The sequence below is a fragment of the Lagopus leucura genome, unplaced genomic scaffold, assembly GCF_019238085.1.
Source record: "Lagopus leucura isolate 7727_CA_CO unplaced genomic scaffold, USGS_WTPT01 Super-Scaffold_100034, whole genome shotgun sequence".
In the NCBI taxonomy this organism is placed as follows: domain Eukaryota; kingdom Metazoa; phylum Chordata; class Aves; order Galliformes; family Phasianidae; genus Lagopus; species Lagopus leucura.
Genome location: NW_024962283.1, coordinates 266,124 through 285,424, shown reverse-complemented (window position 1 = coordinate 285,424; position 19,301 = coordinate 266,124). Strand labels below are relative to the sequence as shown.

The following is a 19,301-nucleotide window of genomic DNA, read 5'->3' as shown; positions in this document are numbered from 1 at the left end:
AAACGAAGCAGCAGAGTTGGCCATAGGAGGGCAGCTGTCACCATGCCTCACAGAAATTCAAGGAGTCCTTTGCGCTGCACCAAAGGTCTCCCCGTGCCGAGACCCGAACTTAACAGGGGAAGCAGGCGGGGCAGCGGGTGAAGGCATCTCCCACGGACACGGCTCTGAGGTCAACCGCACACGGAGCAGCCCGGAGCCCGGCGCCCAGCAGCGCGCCGACATCGCCTGCAGAGCCGCGGAGGTGCCGGGAGGCGGCCCCCGTCCCTGCAGCAGCCCGGCTCCGGCTGAGCCCTGCGGGGACGGCAGCACGGCCGCGTCCGCCATCGCTCCTCGCCGCTGCACAGCGGCGCAGGTCCCGGGCGTCAGGACGGAGGCGCAGCGGGCACTGCTGGGTGCTGGCGGCCGACAGAAGGGAGGCTCCGTCCCCACGGAACGGGCGGAACGGCGGCCGCCCCGAGAGGAGAAAGACGCCTCCAGGAGCCGGTGCGCGTTTGCTCGATTTTATTAGGACTGACACATTCATCGTATGCCACAACGCCACTGATCAATGAGCTTCAGGAAACCGAAACGCCGGCGCCAGCCAGCGCGGTGATGGGGCACACATAGCGACACTTCTGAAAGGCTTCCAACGCTTCCTCCCGGCCCGCGTGCCCCCAGCCCGCCCCCCCCGTCCCCCCCGTCCCCCCCATCTCACAGCTTTGATTGTACCCATAAGCATGGTTTGACAGAATGCTCCCCAGCTGCCAGGTTATTCTCACAAAGAGGCTAACTAGAACTGAAAAAATAAACCGATAAAAATAAAAATAATAAAAGCCCGGGAATTATTTTAATGTTAAAAAATAAAATAAAATAAAATAAAAGCGGATATGGCAACACTACTAGGAAAGTGGAATACATCACAGAAACAAAAGTCTTTGCAGGCAACACTGTTTGGAGATAGGAGAACACTGGATGGGTGAAAAAAGTGAATTTCTAAATTATATACAATAGTATCTAAGGGTGGCTTTGAAAAACAGTCTCCTTTAACGTGATTCAAGATTTAACTCGCCGTTATCTATTGCTTATTTATTCAGATCTGTAATAACACTTATAGACGGATGTGTAAAAATGAGACCTTGTGGAAAAACAGCTTTTCGTATGAAACGTCCGCTCCGTCCGACATGGAATGTATGGGATGTGCGGGGCAGGGCTCAGGCTGCCCTCGTCGCCCCGCGCTGCTCCACGGCCCAGCAGCCCCCCTCAAACGCTGCTGAGCAGCGCCTTCGCCTCGCGGCCGTGCGCAGCATCCATCAGCGTCCGACGGTGAGATGGGAAACGGGCAGAAGCCGCAGTCCTTATGAAGGACGAGATTCAGTTGTTGAATTTTAAGGGGTATCCAATGGCTTTTTCCAGGCACTCTACCAAAGAGCCAGCAGAAAGAAAATCCCTCTCCACTTCCACAAATTTGATGTAGATGGATTTTGGGGAGACCCCGGGCTCTACGACGCAGTTCTGAGATAAAAACGCGTTGATCCCAACCCACTCTTTGCTGAAGGTTTTGGTGTTTGCCTGAAAATGTAAAAACAGGCACTGCTGGAGAGTCCTGACCTCAGCGATGCCGAGGTAACAGTAGATGATGCGGGCGGACTCCATCTCCACCCGCAGCGAGGCCTGCGGCGACGGCACCTCCAGCTCCCCCGGAGTCTCATGGCTGGGATCGGCGCCCCGCGGCTCAGCCAGAGGCGAGTGGGGCTTCTCGTGGCACTCCTCGTAGCCGATGGCGTACAGACCCGGGCTTTTGGGGATGCCCCCGGGCAATAAATACTGGACGACGTTGCCTCCCGTCGGCTTGGAGTGAGCGATGGGTATCCAGTCAATCTCCATGTGCAGCTCGAGGCACCTCGCTTCGCTGATGGTGATCTCCAGGAATTTGTAGTACACGTTCTTCCAGTTCATTTTCTGCACTCTGGTCATGATGACTCTGCCCTCCGGCTTCTCCGAGTTGAAATACTCCCGGAGCCGTTTGCCCAGCGGCACCTGTGAGCTGATCTCCGCGTAGTGGTAGCGAATGTCCTCCTTCCAGCGCGTGTTGTAGCCGATGCCGAAAATGGCCAGTTTGTTGGAGAGGTGCAGCCTGGAGAAGTCCGTCCAGCTCTGGAACAGCTCCCACTTCAACTGGACAGACTCCAAGATTTGCATAATGTTCTGCATGACGTCGCGCTTCCTGGAAAAACGGACAGAAGCATAAAGCTGTCAGTAACGGCCCAGAGCTGCAAACCATCCCGGGCTACAGGAGAAAGCACCGCCTGCACAGCAGGGCCGAGCCCCAGCTCTGCTTCCCAGGCCCCTCTATGATGTGGGAAGACCACAGCAAACACCACCACCAGCAGCAGCACCGGGCCACGCAGGCCGCTCCTCAAGCAGTGGGCATTCCACTCCTGCATGCGTCCCGCATCCGTACGTGAGCTGCTGGGCTGTAACACCACCACCATCATTAACCTCATCAACAACAAAAACAATAAACAAAGCAGAACTTCATCACATCTCTCTAGCAAGATACACCTGCTGGAGAAGGTATTTAGTGCAACAAGATCTGCAGGAGAGAACCTGGAGAGGAGAACCAGAGCTGCCCTGCACACAGCTCTGAGGAAGGTTCGGCTGCCAGCCCCTGCATCGTGCTGTGCACAGCTCGCGCCCCTGCTGCTGGAAGGCCATGGCAGCAAACGGCTCCCATGTACCACAGGGTCAAAGGGACGCAGCACTCGGTCACTGACAGACGTGCACACCCTGAGACACCTTGCTGCTCATTCCTTCAGCTTAGCCTGCTGTTCCCCTGCACAAGTTCAAGTGCATTTGCCTTCACCTTGCTTTAAAAGCAAAGTCAGAAAAAAGCACAGAACTTTGTTTGGGGTTTTTTCGTGCTTCCATAATCCAAAAAACGTCACAGATTTTTTTTCAGCTTTCCCACTCTCCCTGTGACCTGGGGCTGTTCCAACCAACTGCGCACAGCCATCCTCCTCTTGTTTGAGTATGACTACTGCACCCAGAAGCTGTGTGTGCAGCCCACCAGAGGGGAAATAAAGAAGCTCCCGCGTCTCCAAAGATCTCTTTTGGCTGTCAGTAACAGGACAGCAGCAGGGAGGCAAGCAGCACTGCAGGCATTCACACTTCACTAAGCGATCAGGTGGGAGCTTTTGCATACAACTGAAGCAAGCTGGAACAGCTTCCTTCCTGATGAATGAGACACTTAGGGCACAGTTAGTGGAGAGAACTACTGATTTCAGGAGTTACTGTCCTATAATCCAATCTGTAGGAAGACGATGCAGCTGTGTTGGTAACTGAGAAACCTCTCAGCCCAAGAACTGTGATTTGGAAGCTGCTCACTCAACCCTCCCTAGAATTGTCCTTCCACAACAGCTCCCAGCAGCTAGGGCACGGGCTGCTGAGACAGTAAGGTCAGAAGTATCCACTTGTTACGGAGCAAGTGCTTAAGCAAGAGCAGACAGCATCCCTCAGACTGCAGGGAATAGAAACGGGGCTGGTACTCAGTTGCTTCTTTGCCCCACGTGGAACAGAAGCACGTTCCTTCTTCCACTGTTCATAGAATCACAAAATCATAGGGTCCCAGAATCATTGAGGCTGAAAAAGACCCCCTAAGATCCCCGAGTCCAACTCACCCCACTGTGCTCCCTGCCCACCTCCCTCCGTGCCACATCCCCACAGTTCTGGAGCACCCCCAGGGATGGTGACCCCACCACCTCCCCGAGCAGCCGTGCAGTGCAGCACCATTTTGCACTATACTGATGTAACAGTGCAAAGAAAAAAGGTTTGGGTTCTACAGACCCTTTCAACAGTGCAGGAGGGCTTCAATTACACGGCCTCTCATCCCAGAAAACTGCTTCTTGGAGGTGCTGCACATCCACATGAAGCCCCACACACTGGGTCTGAGCAGCCCAGGCTGAAATCACTCTCCTCACAGCAAGACTCATCTCAAACTTGCAGTTTAGACATCTGGAAGTGCAAGTTCATCCTCTGGAGACAAAAGGGATAAGGTGACACGGGAAGCAGCCGGCTGAGCGCAGGGCTGTGCGACAGCAGCCTGTGTTTCACCAGCATTCCTTGCATTCAAGAGGAAGCTGAATGCAATTTAAGGAAACGGTCCCATCCAAACCCAGACACACCAGAATGCAGTGTGGGTAGATTTTCATTCAACAGTAGAGGAACAGAGCTAAGAACAACAACAGAAAGAACAACACCTTTATTAATTACACCATAAATACTATTGCTAAGCTCAGTTCAGCACAAAACACAGCTGAAGCTCTGAAGAAAAATAAAAATTAGTCATTCAAACTACTGCTGAACAAGAATAATTTCACTAGAGAATCCCCAGCAGTGCTTCACGTATCAGAGGAGACATGGGCTTCAGAGGAAGCAGGAGGGACAAAAGATGTTAGAAAAGCAGCTCTCAGTCTTTCTTGAACTGGGGAACCCGAGCTCCACATGTGGCCTCCTGAGGGCAGAGCAGAAAGGAGGAGAACCCCAGCACAGCAGGGCGCACTGCTGGCCCCTTCTTTCTGCTGGCTGCAGGAGGAAACACCAACAGACAGCAAAAGCCAGACTGCTACTTCTCTCTTTAAGGAGATACACGGTACCTGAGCAAGCAGAGCTCATCCTGGCTCAGCCCTGCACGCCACTGGGCTATCTCATTTCTCAACTGTAGAAGGTGCCCTCGAGCTGCGTTTTACCACATTGTCTGTCCGCGACCCCCAGCGCCTGGCTCACACCAGTCAATGCATCGCTTCCTCCTCAGAAGCTTTTGCAATTCGAACCAGGAAAGACTCGAGACTTGGTGCAAATTTGTTCTAAGGCACGGTTTCCAAACAAAAGCAGACTTCAAAGAAACCGAAACAGCTGGTTTCAGTGGAGAATTTAACTCCCCAAGCATTTCTAGTTCAACTTCAAAAAGCCTGCAGTCAAAAAACACAATCCTCTGAAATTTAAAATGGTAGAACAGTCTGAAGCAGTTTTCACTTCTCCAAAACATTTACTTGGAGGGAAGAGCAAAGGAAATGCACCAGCACGGCCCGTGTGGGAGAGCCCAGCTGACAGAGCAGAGGGCAAGGATGCAGCTCACCTGCCAGCTCTTCCCTCCCACACCTCTGGGAATAAGGCAACCCACGAAACAGAGGAGATCTCCGTGCACCTCACACCACACAGACTGCCTGTTTTCTACCCGAAGTCAGGAGGCAGCGCCGCCACTGCCAAGAGGCCGTGCAACCTGCAACCTGCTGCGAGGCACTGCGAGGCGCACAGCCCGGCCGGCATCGCGCTCCCACCTTCTTCCCTCCTGTCAGGAAAACAATCCTGCCTTGTTTCTTACAAAGCCATCTCCCGTGTTTCTCTGCAAGTTGCTCTGCTCGGCTCTGCAGTTCCCCCCCCTGGAGCACAGAGGGCTCCTGCTGGACCATCTCCTGCCAGACCTCTGTTGGCTTTCACAGCCCCAGGACCACAGCTGGGAACCCGGAGGTGGTGGCACTGCAGAGCAATTCCTTCCGACCTCCCAGAGCAGGGAGAAGCAAGGGTAGCATTTCAAGATCGCGCGCACTTACAGTCAGGCAGCATCACCACGTAAATTCTGCACTTTGCACATGTTGAATGCATCATCACCCCCCATTTCACTGAGATCACTTCTGCTTCAAACTTCCACGTGCAGACAAAAGCAGATGAACTGAAGGTCTGCTTTCTTTGCAATAAGCTACATGCATTTTAAAACCTGGGCCAAAAACAAGAATCTGTTTGGTATTATTTGCTATGGCTTTTAAAATTAGACAACTCTTTTTTTAAAATATAATAAATAAATACTCAGCTTATCTACAGTACCAGTAAGGCTTCTCCAGACAGCTTGTAACCATTCCAAACTCAACGCTGGTTTCCTTATCCAATGTCCAAGACAACTGCTGAGGCAATGAACTGGACAAAGCAAACCCTGCCACAGCAGCATGCAGGGATCCTCCACTTTCCAAAAACCCAACCTGAAAAGCTGCCTTTGACGCCTCCTGCTAAGAGCCTGACAGTGCAGAAGGCAGGGAGAACTCTTATTTAATTCTTTGCTTTCCATTGCTTGATGTAGTAAAAAGGCAGAATTTTCAAGTTTCTTTCAACTTTAAAAGACTTCAGAGTTTAAAAGTTCCTCGTTCCTCATAGCAGAGAAAAAAAAAGGCATTTTCAGCAAATTTCTGTGTTGGAAGTCACTTTGTGCTTTCACTGAGCACCGACTGCCTTATCATCCACACGCTTCACAACATGCCTAGGAGTTCAGAGGCCTCCATATATTTTAGAGAGAGCTTCGGGGGCAGAAAAGAAACCCCAGCTCTGAGCAGTCTGAGCTCCAGCCATGCACCTGCACAACAAGCTGGCAGAGAAAACTCAGGCAGTCTTCACACAAAATGAGCTTCTCTGAGCTTCGGCCTCAGAGCATTCAGAATTCTTTTCTGTGCAACTCCCTCAGACACGCCTTGAAGGTAGAATTTGCAGGTAGAATTATCCCAGAGCCATCCTAACGAGCTGTTCAAAGAGGTGATGATGTTTATGCTGAAAAACAAGTGTTTTCCTTCATGCCCATCCCTGAGATGCTACCCTGAATTCTGTTCATATGAAGAGAAAAATCACCATCAAGACAGCTTAACCCTGGAAATTCCACTGAGGACTTTGATGAAGCTAAGCCATCACAATGCAGGCTTTTCATTAAAAATAACTACATACATATGTGGAATTTTTAAAAATCATTTACTTCCAGTAAAAAGCCTCTGCTGCTAACCAAAGACACTACATAAACCTGTACAGCATGATGAATTACTGTCCTACACAAACTCACTTTGCAGCCTAAGAAACGCCATACTGACTTCAGCCAGCTCAGTAAGCCATGGGGAGAGGTGGTGCAAGACACCATGCCCACATGTCCCCCCCGAGGGGCCTGCAGGTGGATTTGAGACAGCTCATCCCATTACAGACAGAGCTACACTCACCCTACAGGGTTTGAAACCCAAGAGGCTGGAAGAAAGCAGCCCTGCTCTGCAGGACCGTGGCACGATTCATTTTTTGAAACACTCTGTGTTACTGTTGGCAAGGCAATGGAGATTCACATGCTTAAAACATTTTAAATGCTGCAGTATTTGTCAGATTAAACCAATCCAAAAGGTTACAAGTCAGCTCTGGAAAGTTATGAAAATAAAAGAAATCACAAACTTTGGCATGCTTTCCACCACTGAGAGGAAATGCACGAACTTTTAATGTGAGCATTACTCACACGAGCCAAGTCAACAGCACGCACTACTACTGAGGGAGCCTCACTTCTCACTCGCTTTCCTCCACTTATGATCCATTGAAAATATCTGGTCAGCACCACCTGGGCATGCAGGTCACGGTCCTGCCACTGGTTTAGAGGAAAATATACACCACAACATAATTACTGCTCTTTAAAAAAAAAAAACTTATTGTTTTTCCTTGTACCCAAATGGGCAAAATTCAGGCAACTTCAGGCAGATGGCAAAAACAGATTTCAGAAAGCTCAAGAGCCTGGGCTCATGCCGTGATAACCACAGCCTGCCACACACAGCCCTGGCAGCCTGAGGTGGATCCGAGCCGCACGTTCAGTCCTCGCATTCAGTGGGGAGCCGTTCTGCTGGCTGCATGATGGAGCCCAGAAAGGACAAAGTTGTGAAGCTTTTCAAACGTTCTGAGGTAACTGGAATAACGCATAAAGCAGATTCAAGTGTATGAATAGTCTTGCACAATGTATTTATAATTATAATCAGAAGTTTCAAACATCCTCCCTCCTGCACAACATCCCCAGGGAAATGCATTCCAGGGTAAAGCATTCATAAATTACTTACTGAGCGTCTTCTGAAGATTCCTGTTTTATCTTTAATGTTCTTTTTGTGGTAGGCATTTCATCTGAAAGGTAAGACCCAACACAGTTATATTTTAAAATAAAAGGCAGCAGGAATATTACTCATTTTATTTTTTTAAGGCTGAAGTTACAATCCATCTTATTTCCTAAGCCCACCAAGCCCTGCCACACGCACAAGGCAGCTCCAGTTCCTACATTAAGTGGAGTTTTTGGTTTTCCTTAGGAAATGATGTGGTCAGTTACAAGATCTGTACCTGCCTCTGCAAGTGCAAAACCTTTCAAGGACAAGAGCATAATTCCTGCAATTAAATCACAAGTCAATTTAATTACTAACTACACTGAGGGAAAAAAAGAAAGACTGTTCTGCTTTCAATAGCACATTTAAACAGCAAGCACCAGGACAAATGCATCTGTATTCCATTTAGATTTTGTGTGCCAAACGCTTCTCTCTTAACTTCTCTCGACATCAGGAATGCTGTCACCCCAAGCACACACAAATCTCTCTGTAATTCAACTGAAGGAAAACGGTGACAAACCAGGAGACCACAGTTTGAGTCACCAGAACAACCAGATGGAATTAGCTGCCATTTACACACGTTTTGAAACTTCGCCGTCTCCCCACCATTTCTCTCCCACATATTTCTGACTTCTAAGCTCCCAGAGGAAGAAGTCTGAGAGAACCAGAATGTGGTTAATTTGCAAGTTGGCTGCTTTAATATCAAACTGCAATTTAAGACTCTTTCACAGCGTTCACCGCCCCCAGTCCCCTGAACAAAGATGCGTGCAGACAGGTGATGCATCTCCTTCCTGTCCCCACTTCAGCCCGCAGATCACAAGGAAAACCACATCAACATCTTTTCCCCACTTTGTGTTCTAACTGCTGGATTTGATCAACTTCTATTTCCTCCACGAAAAGAATTCCTTTTCCTCCATGCTTCACGTCGTAACACAGTGGTCAAGACACAAATGTACTTGAAGAAACCCACTTCTTCACTGCAGCTGGACATGACAGCTCAGATCAGTGTGCCTGCTTTGCTGATCGAGAATGTGGTGGCTGGCTCCATTGGACAAAGTGAAACAGCCACAGGCAACAACCAAATCTCCAAATTAGCTCATGTGCTCATTTGTACGCACTGAAGCTGACACTACTAATTCAAGCAGGAAAAGCATTCCAAACACCACACATCTGGATACAAGCATATCCGTGTGCTTGAAGCAAACACAGCAGTTAGGATGTATGGGAAGAAGGAGAAAACAGTCATTGGTACAAATAGGAGCAGCCTGGAAGTAAACAGTGGACAAGTGGTAGCTGGACCCAAGGACCTCAAAGCTGGGCACTGCTGACAGGGAAGCACCTCCCTGATCCCATCGGGGGAAGAAAAACTGAGCAGTGGGTGGAAGGGACAGGGAGCCAGGGAACGTACTGTCTCCTTTGCCAAGGTTTATGGCCACATCACCCTTCTTTTCTCCTGATCCTGATACTCCAGCAGCCTCCAAGAACCACTGTCTGCTTTTGATGGTTATTTCCCTTTCCTCCCCATGGACATCAGTTGTTTAGCACTTGAGCACATTACATGAAAGGGGGGACTGTACAAACACAGAGCACAGAGAGTGGGGAAGCATTAACAGGACTCCTTACCTAATTCCTGCTCACCAGTCTGGTAGCAATGAAGATCCTGACTGTGGTTTCCCCAGTCCTCCTGCGAGTACTCCTCCATGGTGCTGCCATCCGACTCCAGCTCCTGGTACAAGCCACTGCTGTTGATGAGGACAGGCTGGCAGGGCTGGGAATCCCATCCTCCCTGGCCAAACACCTGCTCCAGCTGTTCGAACGTGTAGCTGCTTTTCCTCTTCCCAACACCATGCTCCTTCACACGGCTGTAACACCTGCGGAGGGTCTAAGACAGAAAGCTGCGTGTTACTCACCCAAAGGTGCTGCTTCAGCAGTGCACACATAGCAGACAGTTACACGACTGCCAGGCAGAGTTTAGAATTTTACTTCTGCTGATCAGTATTTGCCACACGCTCATGAGCTAAATGCAAGGCTGTCAAGTTAATCTGCACCTGGCAGGAAGCATCATTATGTACCTGATGCTCCTGATGCAGGTTTTAGCTTTAACATCTACAACACTGAACGAAGTTGTACAGCAGCTACAGGTTCATTGATTTAACTTGGGCAATTGATTCATTTATTCTCCTCCCCACTTCAAACCCCCCAGATCTGCCACGTAACACAGGGAAAATAAACAACAGATCCCCAGTCAGAGATACCAATCAGCCAAGGAAATGCACACCGACTACAAGAGGGGGAAAGCAGAGCCGGTGTTGTGCCCACAGCCTGAAGAAGGTGAAGCAGGGAGGAGATGGAAAGGAAGAAAGAAAGAAGTCCCCAAAAGCACAGACAGTCCAACCTTCCTTACTCTGGTAAGAAGACACAAGGTACAAAATGTATGCCTAAGCTATTCAGCTAATAAAATATATATTACTTACATATTTTGCATTCCTTACTAACTCACTCTGTCTCTTGTGAAGCTGCTGAAATTTAAAAGAGGTCAAATCAATAATGCTCCACATTCCCAGACTTTGATATCAATCATTAAGAAAGAAACATAACTCAGATGGCTCTGGCTAGTAATTCACTACGACAGCTTTCAGCACTAAGGTTGAAGCCTCCAAAAATGACAAATCCAAAAACCCGACCTGGTTTTGGTGATCTCTACCATCCTGTACTACTGGCCAAGCTGGCAGCTACACATAACATGCCTGACAGAAAGGCAGAGCTGCAGACAAAACTCATAGACTTGTACAGTTCCCCCCTAGTCCAGATCCAGGCAGAAATTTGGGTGGGGAAGAACCTTTGTGTGCATCTCTCAATGTGTTTTTAATTCAACCACCACTCTGCTTTTAAAAGATAGCATCATGCTCCAACTTTATCTTGCAAATCTCAGCAATTTGCAGACTGATAGATTTGCAGAACACGTTTTCTCACACAACATTCATTAGGTTGTTCAGATGCTACACAGAATGGCAATCTAAGCCACCTCTAGAGCTCCAAAGAGGCATTAATTCAGGAATAGTTTGGTCATCCTGTTTTCTGAAGAAGGACTACAGCTCTTAAGCAACAAGCAAGTACACATTATCACATAAAATGGTTGGTTTTCCCCCAAAAGGAACTTTACATCTACAGAAAGCTCCAACACCTCCAATGCTCCTCAAACACCTTGTTCAACAGCATCAGCAGGAGAGGAATACACTCCTAGCCCGTCTCCTCGTGATATTCAGAGCCCCGGGAGCAGCAGCAAAGCTGCTAAGCAGCAAGTCAGTTTTACTCTGCTGTTTCAAAACCAAAACCCCAACACACAGCAAAAGCCCAATGAGCCCACAGGCAGCAATAAGCACCACTTTCTATCAGCTGCTCTGGGAAAGCGATCGGGGATTCTCAGCTGGGCAGCACCAGCCTCTCCTGATTCTGTCTTTGCTGTCTCTCAGGATAAAACAGGCAGATCCTCCTTGGACCAGCAAATTTTTACATTTCCAACACCTCTGCTGCAATTGGGGTAGAAAACAACCAGCTGTGGAATCCCAGAATCAAGAACCCATCCACGAGAAGTGTCACTACTCACTGCAGACAAATTCATTTCTATGCCCGGGGGTACAGATAAGTTTAGTTGGCAAAGCTTCAACAAGAACACCTTTGGAAGCATTGAGAAGATTTGGAATGGCCAGGTGTGCCTCAGGTTGGACATCAGGAAAAATTCATTCTCCCAAAGAGCAGTGATTCTCAGGCACCAGCTGCCCAGGAAAGTGGCGCCACCACCATCCTGGAGGTGCTCCAGACCACGGGGATGTGGCACTGAGAGATGGTCAGTGGCTGCTGGTGGGGTGGGCTGGGTTGGACTCGGTGATCTTGAAAGCTTTTCCAACCTGACAGATTCTGTGAGCTCTTAGCTAGATGGCACAGCCTCCACCCAGCAGTGCTGTGATCTACATGCCTGTCCACATCTAGTGTCACAATTACCTTTCCATGACACCCTATCAAACGCTGGCTGCTGGCCTCGACCAGGTCCAGTGACACAGGATAGCACTCAGCACCACTCAACTTAATGGAAGGGAGGAGTCCTCGGGTTTATGAAGTGAGGAAGCTGAAGTGAGGAAGGCAGTATCCAAAGGCTACCTGCCTCGTCACACCAGGATACTCACGAGTAACAAAAGATGAAACCATAGCGGGACAAAAGAAATGGCTTGTGAAGTCTAGGGTGGTTTTACAGCATGTAGGGATGACTGGAGCCACGAAAGCTCCTGAAACCTGCATTCCCACACTGGCTGGAGCACAAGGAAACAGAACTGACTACAAGGAAACAGAACTGGTCGAATCCTCTGCTCTACACACAGGCTCATGAACTTTCAGGTTAAAAAAATGTGTGAAAGGCAGGAGAACATCAGGTCTAAATAAGAATATCACCACCAGAAGCCCTATTTCTGTACTTCTGAACTGAAGCATCAGTTCTCACAATAAAAAGGGAAGAAAGCACAGCTTGAACTCTAAAGAGAGCCATACCACACAGCAGAAAGGCAGCTGATGACTTAGTGCTCGAGAAACCAAGTCTACCACTGCTCCACAGAACATGAGTAAATCCATCCTTAACACTCTGCAGTCATGCAGAACCTACTGCAGACCTGCCTGAAGTGGCTCCAGCTCTGCACGTGGCCACACATCTGCCAGATCACAGCACTCAGAGATACACCGGCAGTCAAATTAATTTTTTACACCAAAGAACAAAGCCTCAATTGCATCCTGATGTGCCTCCATGCCAAAAATTTCCTGAAAGTTCTGGCTCCAGACCAGAGGACTCCAAAATGAAACAATGAAAGTGATGTAAATGCCTCAAGGGAAGACAGGTGCTCAGGGAAGTAGAGAAGTCAGTCACCAAACTGAGACAGAAACCAGGCATCTCTTTGGATGATGACTTGAAGAAGCAACATCATGCTGTGAGACACAGACAAGGGATGCTCAGGCAGTACCATAAGCCACACATTTTTAAGGCAGGTTACTTCTAAGAGCCAGAATCTAACAAAAAAAATGCAGTGGATTTTTCACCACTGCCAGTTTCTGAACCACAGTTCAACACATCTAAACAAACTAAGCCTGGACAGGTATTATTTACAGAGGCATCAATCCCTATGGCAGAGGCCAGCCTAGATGACTATAAACGTATTTCTACGCCCCTACACCAAGGATACATGGCTCCTGCTAGCTCTCTGAACCACTGCAGCAGACATCAAGCTGTCCACTTTTACTAACTAAAAAGGAGAGGTTTGGGGGCAGAAATCCCTCAAGTTTCGAGACAAAAACCCTATTGCAACAGCAGGATCTCATGGAGCCCATTAACCTGGGACACTGCAGGACTTTGCCAGAGACTGAGAGAAAGAAGATAAACTGTGGGCTAGGAGATTGCTTTGCCCCAAGTTTACACCAGGGACCACATGGAGGCTATGCTACAGTCTGACAGAGGATGAATTCCACTTCCAAAGCACATCTGGGACCTGGAAGAATTTCACTGATATTCAACCAGTACTAAGGGCTTCCATTCTTTCCATTAAGAGCTAACAGCAGAGCTCTTAAGGGCTAGGACACCCAATAATAGTCCCACACACCATTTTGGTCAGTAAAGGTGTTCTTTCCTACACTACCCAAAAACTACTGTCACTACTGTTCCAAAAACTCCATTCACTACTTACCCCAAAGCAATGAAAGCCATGTTCAGTAGACTGTCCTGCCTTTAGAAACACACTCATTCCTTAAAATTAAACATGAGTTTTCACACAAACACTGTGAATGGGACAAGCATCTCCATGCCACCCATGAAGCCTGATGTCCAAAGATAACCCTAAGTACAGCAGTCTGTACCAAAGAAATCCAAGAAGGACTTGATAGGTTAGATATCAGCTATTTGGCAAGCCAAAGGGACCACACAGGCCTACCCCTGTTGGTTCCAGGTCTCAAATGAGCAGGCAGAGCAGGGCCACAGACTAAGAGCAGCACAAACCCTCTTGCAGGTGGTAGGGAAAATGCTCTGCTCCAGAATAAGCTCCAGATGGGAGGCAGAAAGCATCAACACGGGTGGCACCCCATGGGTTACTACTCACATAGTTCTGAAAGCTGGGAGCTTTACACACGATCCTAGAAGCATGCAAACGCCCGTCCTGAGGCTGTGGTCTCCAAAGAAAGGTCCATGCCAGGCGAGTCCAACCTCAGCCTTTGTGATTTAGCTGCACAGAGAAATCGTTATCAATAGAAAGCAACATCTAAATCTAGACCAATAGGAAAAGCTGTAAGAAAAATACCAAAAGCTGTCTTAACTCCAGTTTTCACCAGAAACAATGACCAAAACAAAGGTTAGTAACTGTGGGACCCACAGCAGTCCAGAAAGCACCATCTCCTTAGCCTCCAGATTGACAGATTTAGCAGGATGCAGCAGAATCTGGAACAGTAGTGGAAGTCAATCTGCACCCACACAGGCACTTAAAGCTCTGTGCTTTCACACCAGCTTCATTCTGTTGAACATTTCAGGTGCATTCAGTTACTTCTAGAATAAACAAAATCCAAAATCAACCATCTAGCAACTGCATCATTGCCACTGGGACTCTCTTCTGATGTCAATGCAGTTTCTGCAGTATAACTGCCAATGAGATGTCCACAATTGCAGCCCACTGTGTGTATAGCCTAGGGGCACGTATTAAAAACTGGGAGGACTTTAAGATCTGGGTCCTAAGTGGTTCCCCTCCTGAGAGGCACAAATAACGTGTTCCCAAACTAAGATTTAACATTCATAACTGTGACTCGCTGCCTGCTCAAAGACGTGCCAGAGTGAGCTGCTTTTAGCCCCGACCTCTGCAGTAGAAGCAGACAGCTAACTTTGTTTCTCTGGGAGGGGAATCTCAGGGCACACCTGCATGCCAGAGCCTCCACCAAAGTGCTTCTGGCAGAGCTGCTCCCCAGAAAATGGGAAATTCTGGCCTGTGGTGCTAACCTGCCTCCCTGAACAGCACTCCAGCAAGTGGCCCACACATGGAGCGGACACAGCTGCTGTGCGAGAGCATTCATTGCACGTGATGCTCAAATCTTCCAGAGATGCTCCTCCACGGCAGTCTCATGGTATGTCCAAGAAGCAGTAAAGCAAGTAAACTCTTCAGTGACAAAGAACAGATTCATATTGTCCAGTTTACGAATGTCAACAGAAAGTTGCTCCCACCTACTGGGGCCTGTGAGGTTCTCCAGCGAGGAGTGAGTTCTTGGAGAGCATTCAGGACAGGAACTGCAAAGTGACCCAGCCTGGAAAACTAGAGGCATCTGAACCTACTTAAGACGAAGAAAGATCAAGAGGTAACTTGAACACTGCCTGTGCACATCGCAGAGGGTGGAGCCACAGGGACAAGGATCTCGGCCTGAGTAACAGAAGACAAGGGAAAATACATTAAAAAATGGAAGGCAAAGCTGTTCTGAAGGTGATAAGCTGCTGGTAAAGAGACTGATAACTCCATCCTTGGAAATCCTTTGAAAAGAGAGCCACTCTGCTTAAGGTTATTGAACCCAGTGATGAAATTCTGGGAGAAATTCAATGTCCTGGAGCATACAGAAGGTCACACTGCATTGCTGCAGGAGTCCCATCAGAGACAGCCAGTGCAGCGCTTCCTTCTTTCAAAACGACTTCGCGCTACAAAGATTTAAAAAGAGATTGTTTACATCATAAAGCAGCAAAAAACACAGCCACATTGAAAGTAAACCCTGTCATCATCATCTTACATACAGCTTAAAGCAAGAGAACACGAACAGCTGACATCCAAGCATAATTCCTCATTCCACCCCGTTTCATGTTAGCAGCACCACTTCTCCCCTTTGTGCCTGCATTCCCCGTGTGAAAGCACGTAACTGCTGTCTTCAAGGTGCTTTTTTTCACTTTGCAAAGTAAATCACACATTCTGTGGACAATCACAACCCAGCAGACACCTTCCACCTCCTGCCCAGGTGAGCAGCAGGTCACTGTGTGCAGAAAACAAGCACAAGGGCAACGGGCCTCACCAGGAGCAGAGCTTGCGAATGACATGTTCAGAGGTTGGAAGAGCATGAAACAGTGATGTCCAAGCTCACTGCCTGATCTGAAGCAATAACAAAGCCTACATACTGGATGCACCAGCTTTTTTTGGCCTTCGTATGGAACGTCACAGCACGAGGTGATACTCATTTTTCTGTGATTGTGACTCCTCCACTCGTTAGCAGCTCACCTCCTGCTCTGAAGCAATGATAAGCCTGGTGAAGGGCACAAAATAGAAGCGACTGCATTCAAATCTGGAAAGGGTTTTGCAAAATATCTCATCCTCTGCCTCAAATAATAGTTCTGAGGTCAAAACAAATAGCTGAATGCTCCACAATGCTGCACAGAGGGGATTGGTTTGGGGATGCACAAACTGCTGAGCCAGGCTAATTCTCCAAACTTGGATTGCGATCACACTCAGCAAAGAAGAGCAGGGCTGGAGGAAAAGTACATGTGCTTCAGTAAACAATTCTTTAACAAGAGCTGTGAGATCACAACTGCAGGAATGGTCAGAGCGCACTACTGTGCCAGCAGAGATTCAGGACACAGCTTGGTATGCCAGGATGAGGGAACTCTGAGGCACAGGATGGCTTCTGAGGACCCAACAGGCAGAAATCAAAACATTGAAACACTCCCGCAGCTCCCAGTCCCTGAGCTAGCTGGTCCACAGGCATCAAAGTCACGAAGCCAGGCTCTCACGCAGCAATAAGCTAGGAGTACTTGCTGGAATTATTACGTGTGACCCCTCGAATTTGAAACAGGCACTCTGGAGTGCAGATCCAAGCAATGGTCTCATTTGCAGACTGCAGGCCAGCACCGCTTATGTGCAGAAAAGCACATGCAGATGTTAGAAGACAGACAAAATGTGAACTGGGACCTTGCTTTACATCCAGTTTGAATTAGGAGAGAATGCATACATACATTCAATACAACTGGAGAGCTGGAAAACTTTGTTCTGCAAAGCTGACTTTTTCCTCTCTATCTCATTTCTAACACTCCTCGAGATTTGGCAAAGCACGGAAAATTCGGGTGCCCTGAAAGCCAATACTGAGGTCTAATCTACAATGTATTTATAAACTAAGTTAAATTTGACACATTTTAAGCACGATTTACATTCATGATCAATCAGCAAATCCTTACAGCACTGTCCCTTGAGGGACGTTAAGTCCAACTATCCTATAAAATCATGGAAATGGGGGACAGCAGGCTAGTGGAACGGTGAAGCAAAGCACTCATCCATCACCATTGCTTCAGCTCTGCTTTTAGCTCTGACAACGGATAGCATAAGACTATGAAGTCTGTGAACCACCCTTGTTCCAACAGCAAGCCCAAGCCTTCCTGCTCCATCTTAAAATGAAAGTCAAACATCAGCCTCTCTGTGTTCAAAGTGATTTTCACCCTCAGCTGAGCAACAAAGAGCCAAGCAGACAATTCTCCAATTCTAATGCAACTATTTCAATAACTCCTGTAGCAAACTCAACCTTTGGCTCTATCAAAAACGGAGCTTTTCAACGAGGGCCCGTTTTTCTGGAAAAGCCCAAGGATCGTGAAAAGCTCTGCCATGCTGACACGTCCGAATCTCCCGAGAGCGCAGCGGCGAAGACCCCCACGGCGGAGCACCGGGGCCGTGCAGGACCTTGGACAGCAGCGCGGCCAGGCGCCAGGCGCAGGGCGGAACCCGCGCGGGATGCCGGCAACCGGGCGAGGCGCCGAGGCGCCAGCGGGAACCAGCGGCGTGCGGAGGACGGCGGCGGGAACCGCTCCTCATCGAGCCGCCGACCCGGCGCCCTCTGTGGACTTCACTTAAGAAGAGTCCGTGCAGTCGAGCTGCGTGTTGGCTAGAAGCATCTGTAGGGAAACGTCTAAGAGGTCTTTCAGGAGCTGCTCTTGAAGCTATTGCAGTGCAGTGAGCCTCAGAGTCCTTCCTTCCCTCTAAACCTACATATAAAAACACAATTCATAGTTTCTTTGCAACTTACAAATGTCACTGACAGAAGACTGCTGCCAAAGCGCTTCTCAACAGACAGGAAGAAGTGTCTCTGGTAACAGCACCACGAGCTGCTGGGAAACAGACATTCCAGAGGGCGCTTTCCCACCCCAACCAGAGCCCTCCAAACACACCGCCCAGCCAGGTCAGCTCTGGGACAAATATTCTCCTTACAAACTGCTCTGCACTCGGTGAGGCAATTCCTTGTACAGCTGCAGCCACAGCCGAGGCAGCAGCCCTTAACAACAGCAGCAGGAACTCCCCCAACAACCAGAAACAGTAGGGCTGTGTAGACAAGGAAAACTGCCCTTGGAGCTTTTTCAACACTAGCACAACTCCAAGTGTCCCAGATTTGTGGAAGGACTGACTGAAGCTGGATGTTGCTCAAAACCAAGAGACTTGGAGAATTTTTGCGGTGCATGAACTGCCTGCTTCAAAGCAACGTTTCCCTCCCAAATGTTCTGATGCATTCAGGAAAATAAATCCCCCAGCAGAGAGATACAAGAAGTCAAAGAGATGACATAAGAACATACATTCAGAAAGCAAAATGTTTATAAGAAAGAGTTTTGCTTCACTCCAACAGTTTTTCCAAAGACAAATGCTAATCAGACACTGCAGGGCAAAGCCCCTGCTCATTTGCTCCTGAGCATCTCACAGGATGCTCAGTAACACACAGAGCTGCCCACCAGACATACTGCCACCAGTCTCTATTAATACTGCAGAAGTGCCCAGTTCCTTGTTTCATGCATTTTGCAAATCAAAGGTCTGGATGTTTGCACACAGCCAACCCCAGGCTCCATGGGCCAGCACAGCACTACATGACGAACAGAACAGGGCAAAGAGAATCCAACAACACCAGCGATATCAAGAACTAACAAAATGTTCCTTTCTAATTGATCAACATTTTAAGCAACTGCACTGGAAATCAAATGGCTCATGAAAGGGGAAGCAGGCCTTAAGGGACCTCAGCATTTAATTCTACCTTCTGCACTTTATTCATATTTACAGCCTGAAGCCTGCAGCAGCTCCTATGGATCACAGGTTCCTCACATCCCACCAGTCCTAGTCCACAGCTCCTTCTGTATGAGGGCGGCATTTGGATTGCTGCTCCCTGCCTGAGCCCTGGCTTTCCCTTCTCCCCAAGGAATGACACAAGTAGAGAGCCAACTCTAAAATCCAGCACCACAGAAGCCAGCTGGCTGTACCATTTAACGCAGCCCCGTAATTAAAGCAGGCAACCCAGGGGAAACATCATAGCCACGAGGCTATTCCACAGCCATGAAGGGCCCCAGGAGCAAGGGGACCCCAGGAGCAAGGGGACCCCAGGAGCAAG

The 19,301-nt window shown here is 48.6% G+C and overlaps 1 protein-coding gene across 5 annotated transcripts in view; it reads right to left on the bottom strand.

Moving 5' to 3' along the window:
* Positions 1–807: 807 nt before the first annotated feature.
* MSANTD2 (Myb/SANT DNA binding domain containing 2) overlaps positions 808–19,301 on the bottom strand; it is a 19,304-nt gene continuing 810 nt past the window's right edge. The window contains exons 1-5 of one of the 5 annotated variants that reach the window (XM_042882410.1): positions 14,036–14,127; positions 10,379–10,423; positions 9,528–9,786; positions 7,872–7,932; positions 808–2,203 (exon numbers count right to left, since the gene is read on the bottom strand). In XM_042882410.1, coding sequence (XP_042738344.1) covers positions 1,351–2,203; positions 7,872–7,932; positions 9,528–9,606 — 993 coding nt within the window. In that variant the 5' untranslated portion in view covers positions 9,607–9,786; positions 10,379–10,423; positions 14,036–14,127 and the 3' untranslated portion in view covers positions 808–1,350. Of the gene's footprint in view, positions 2,204–3,746; positions 7,724–7,871; positions 7,933–9,527; positions 9,787–10,378; positions 10,424–14,035; positions 14,128–19,301 lie in introns of those variants that run through there. The other 4 variants (XM_042882412.1, XM_042882411.1, XM_042882406.1 and 1 more) reach the window with 4 other exon arrangements.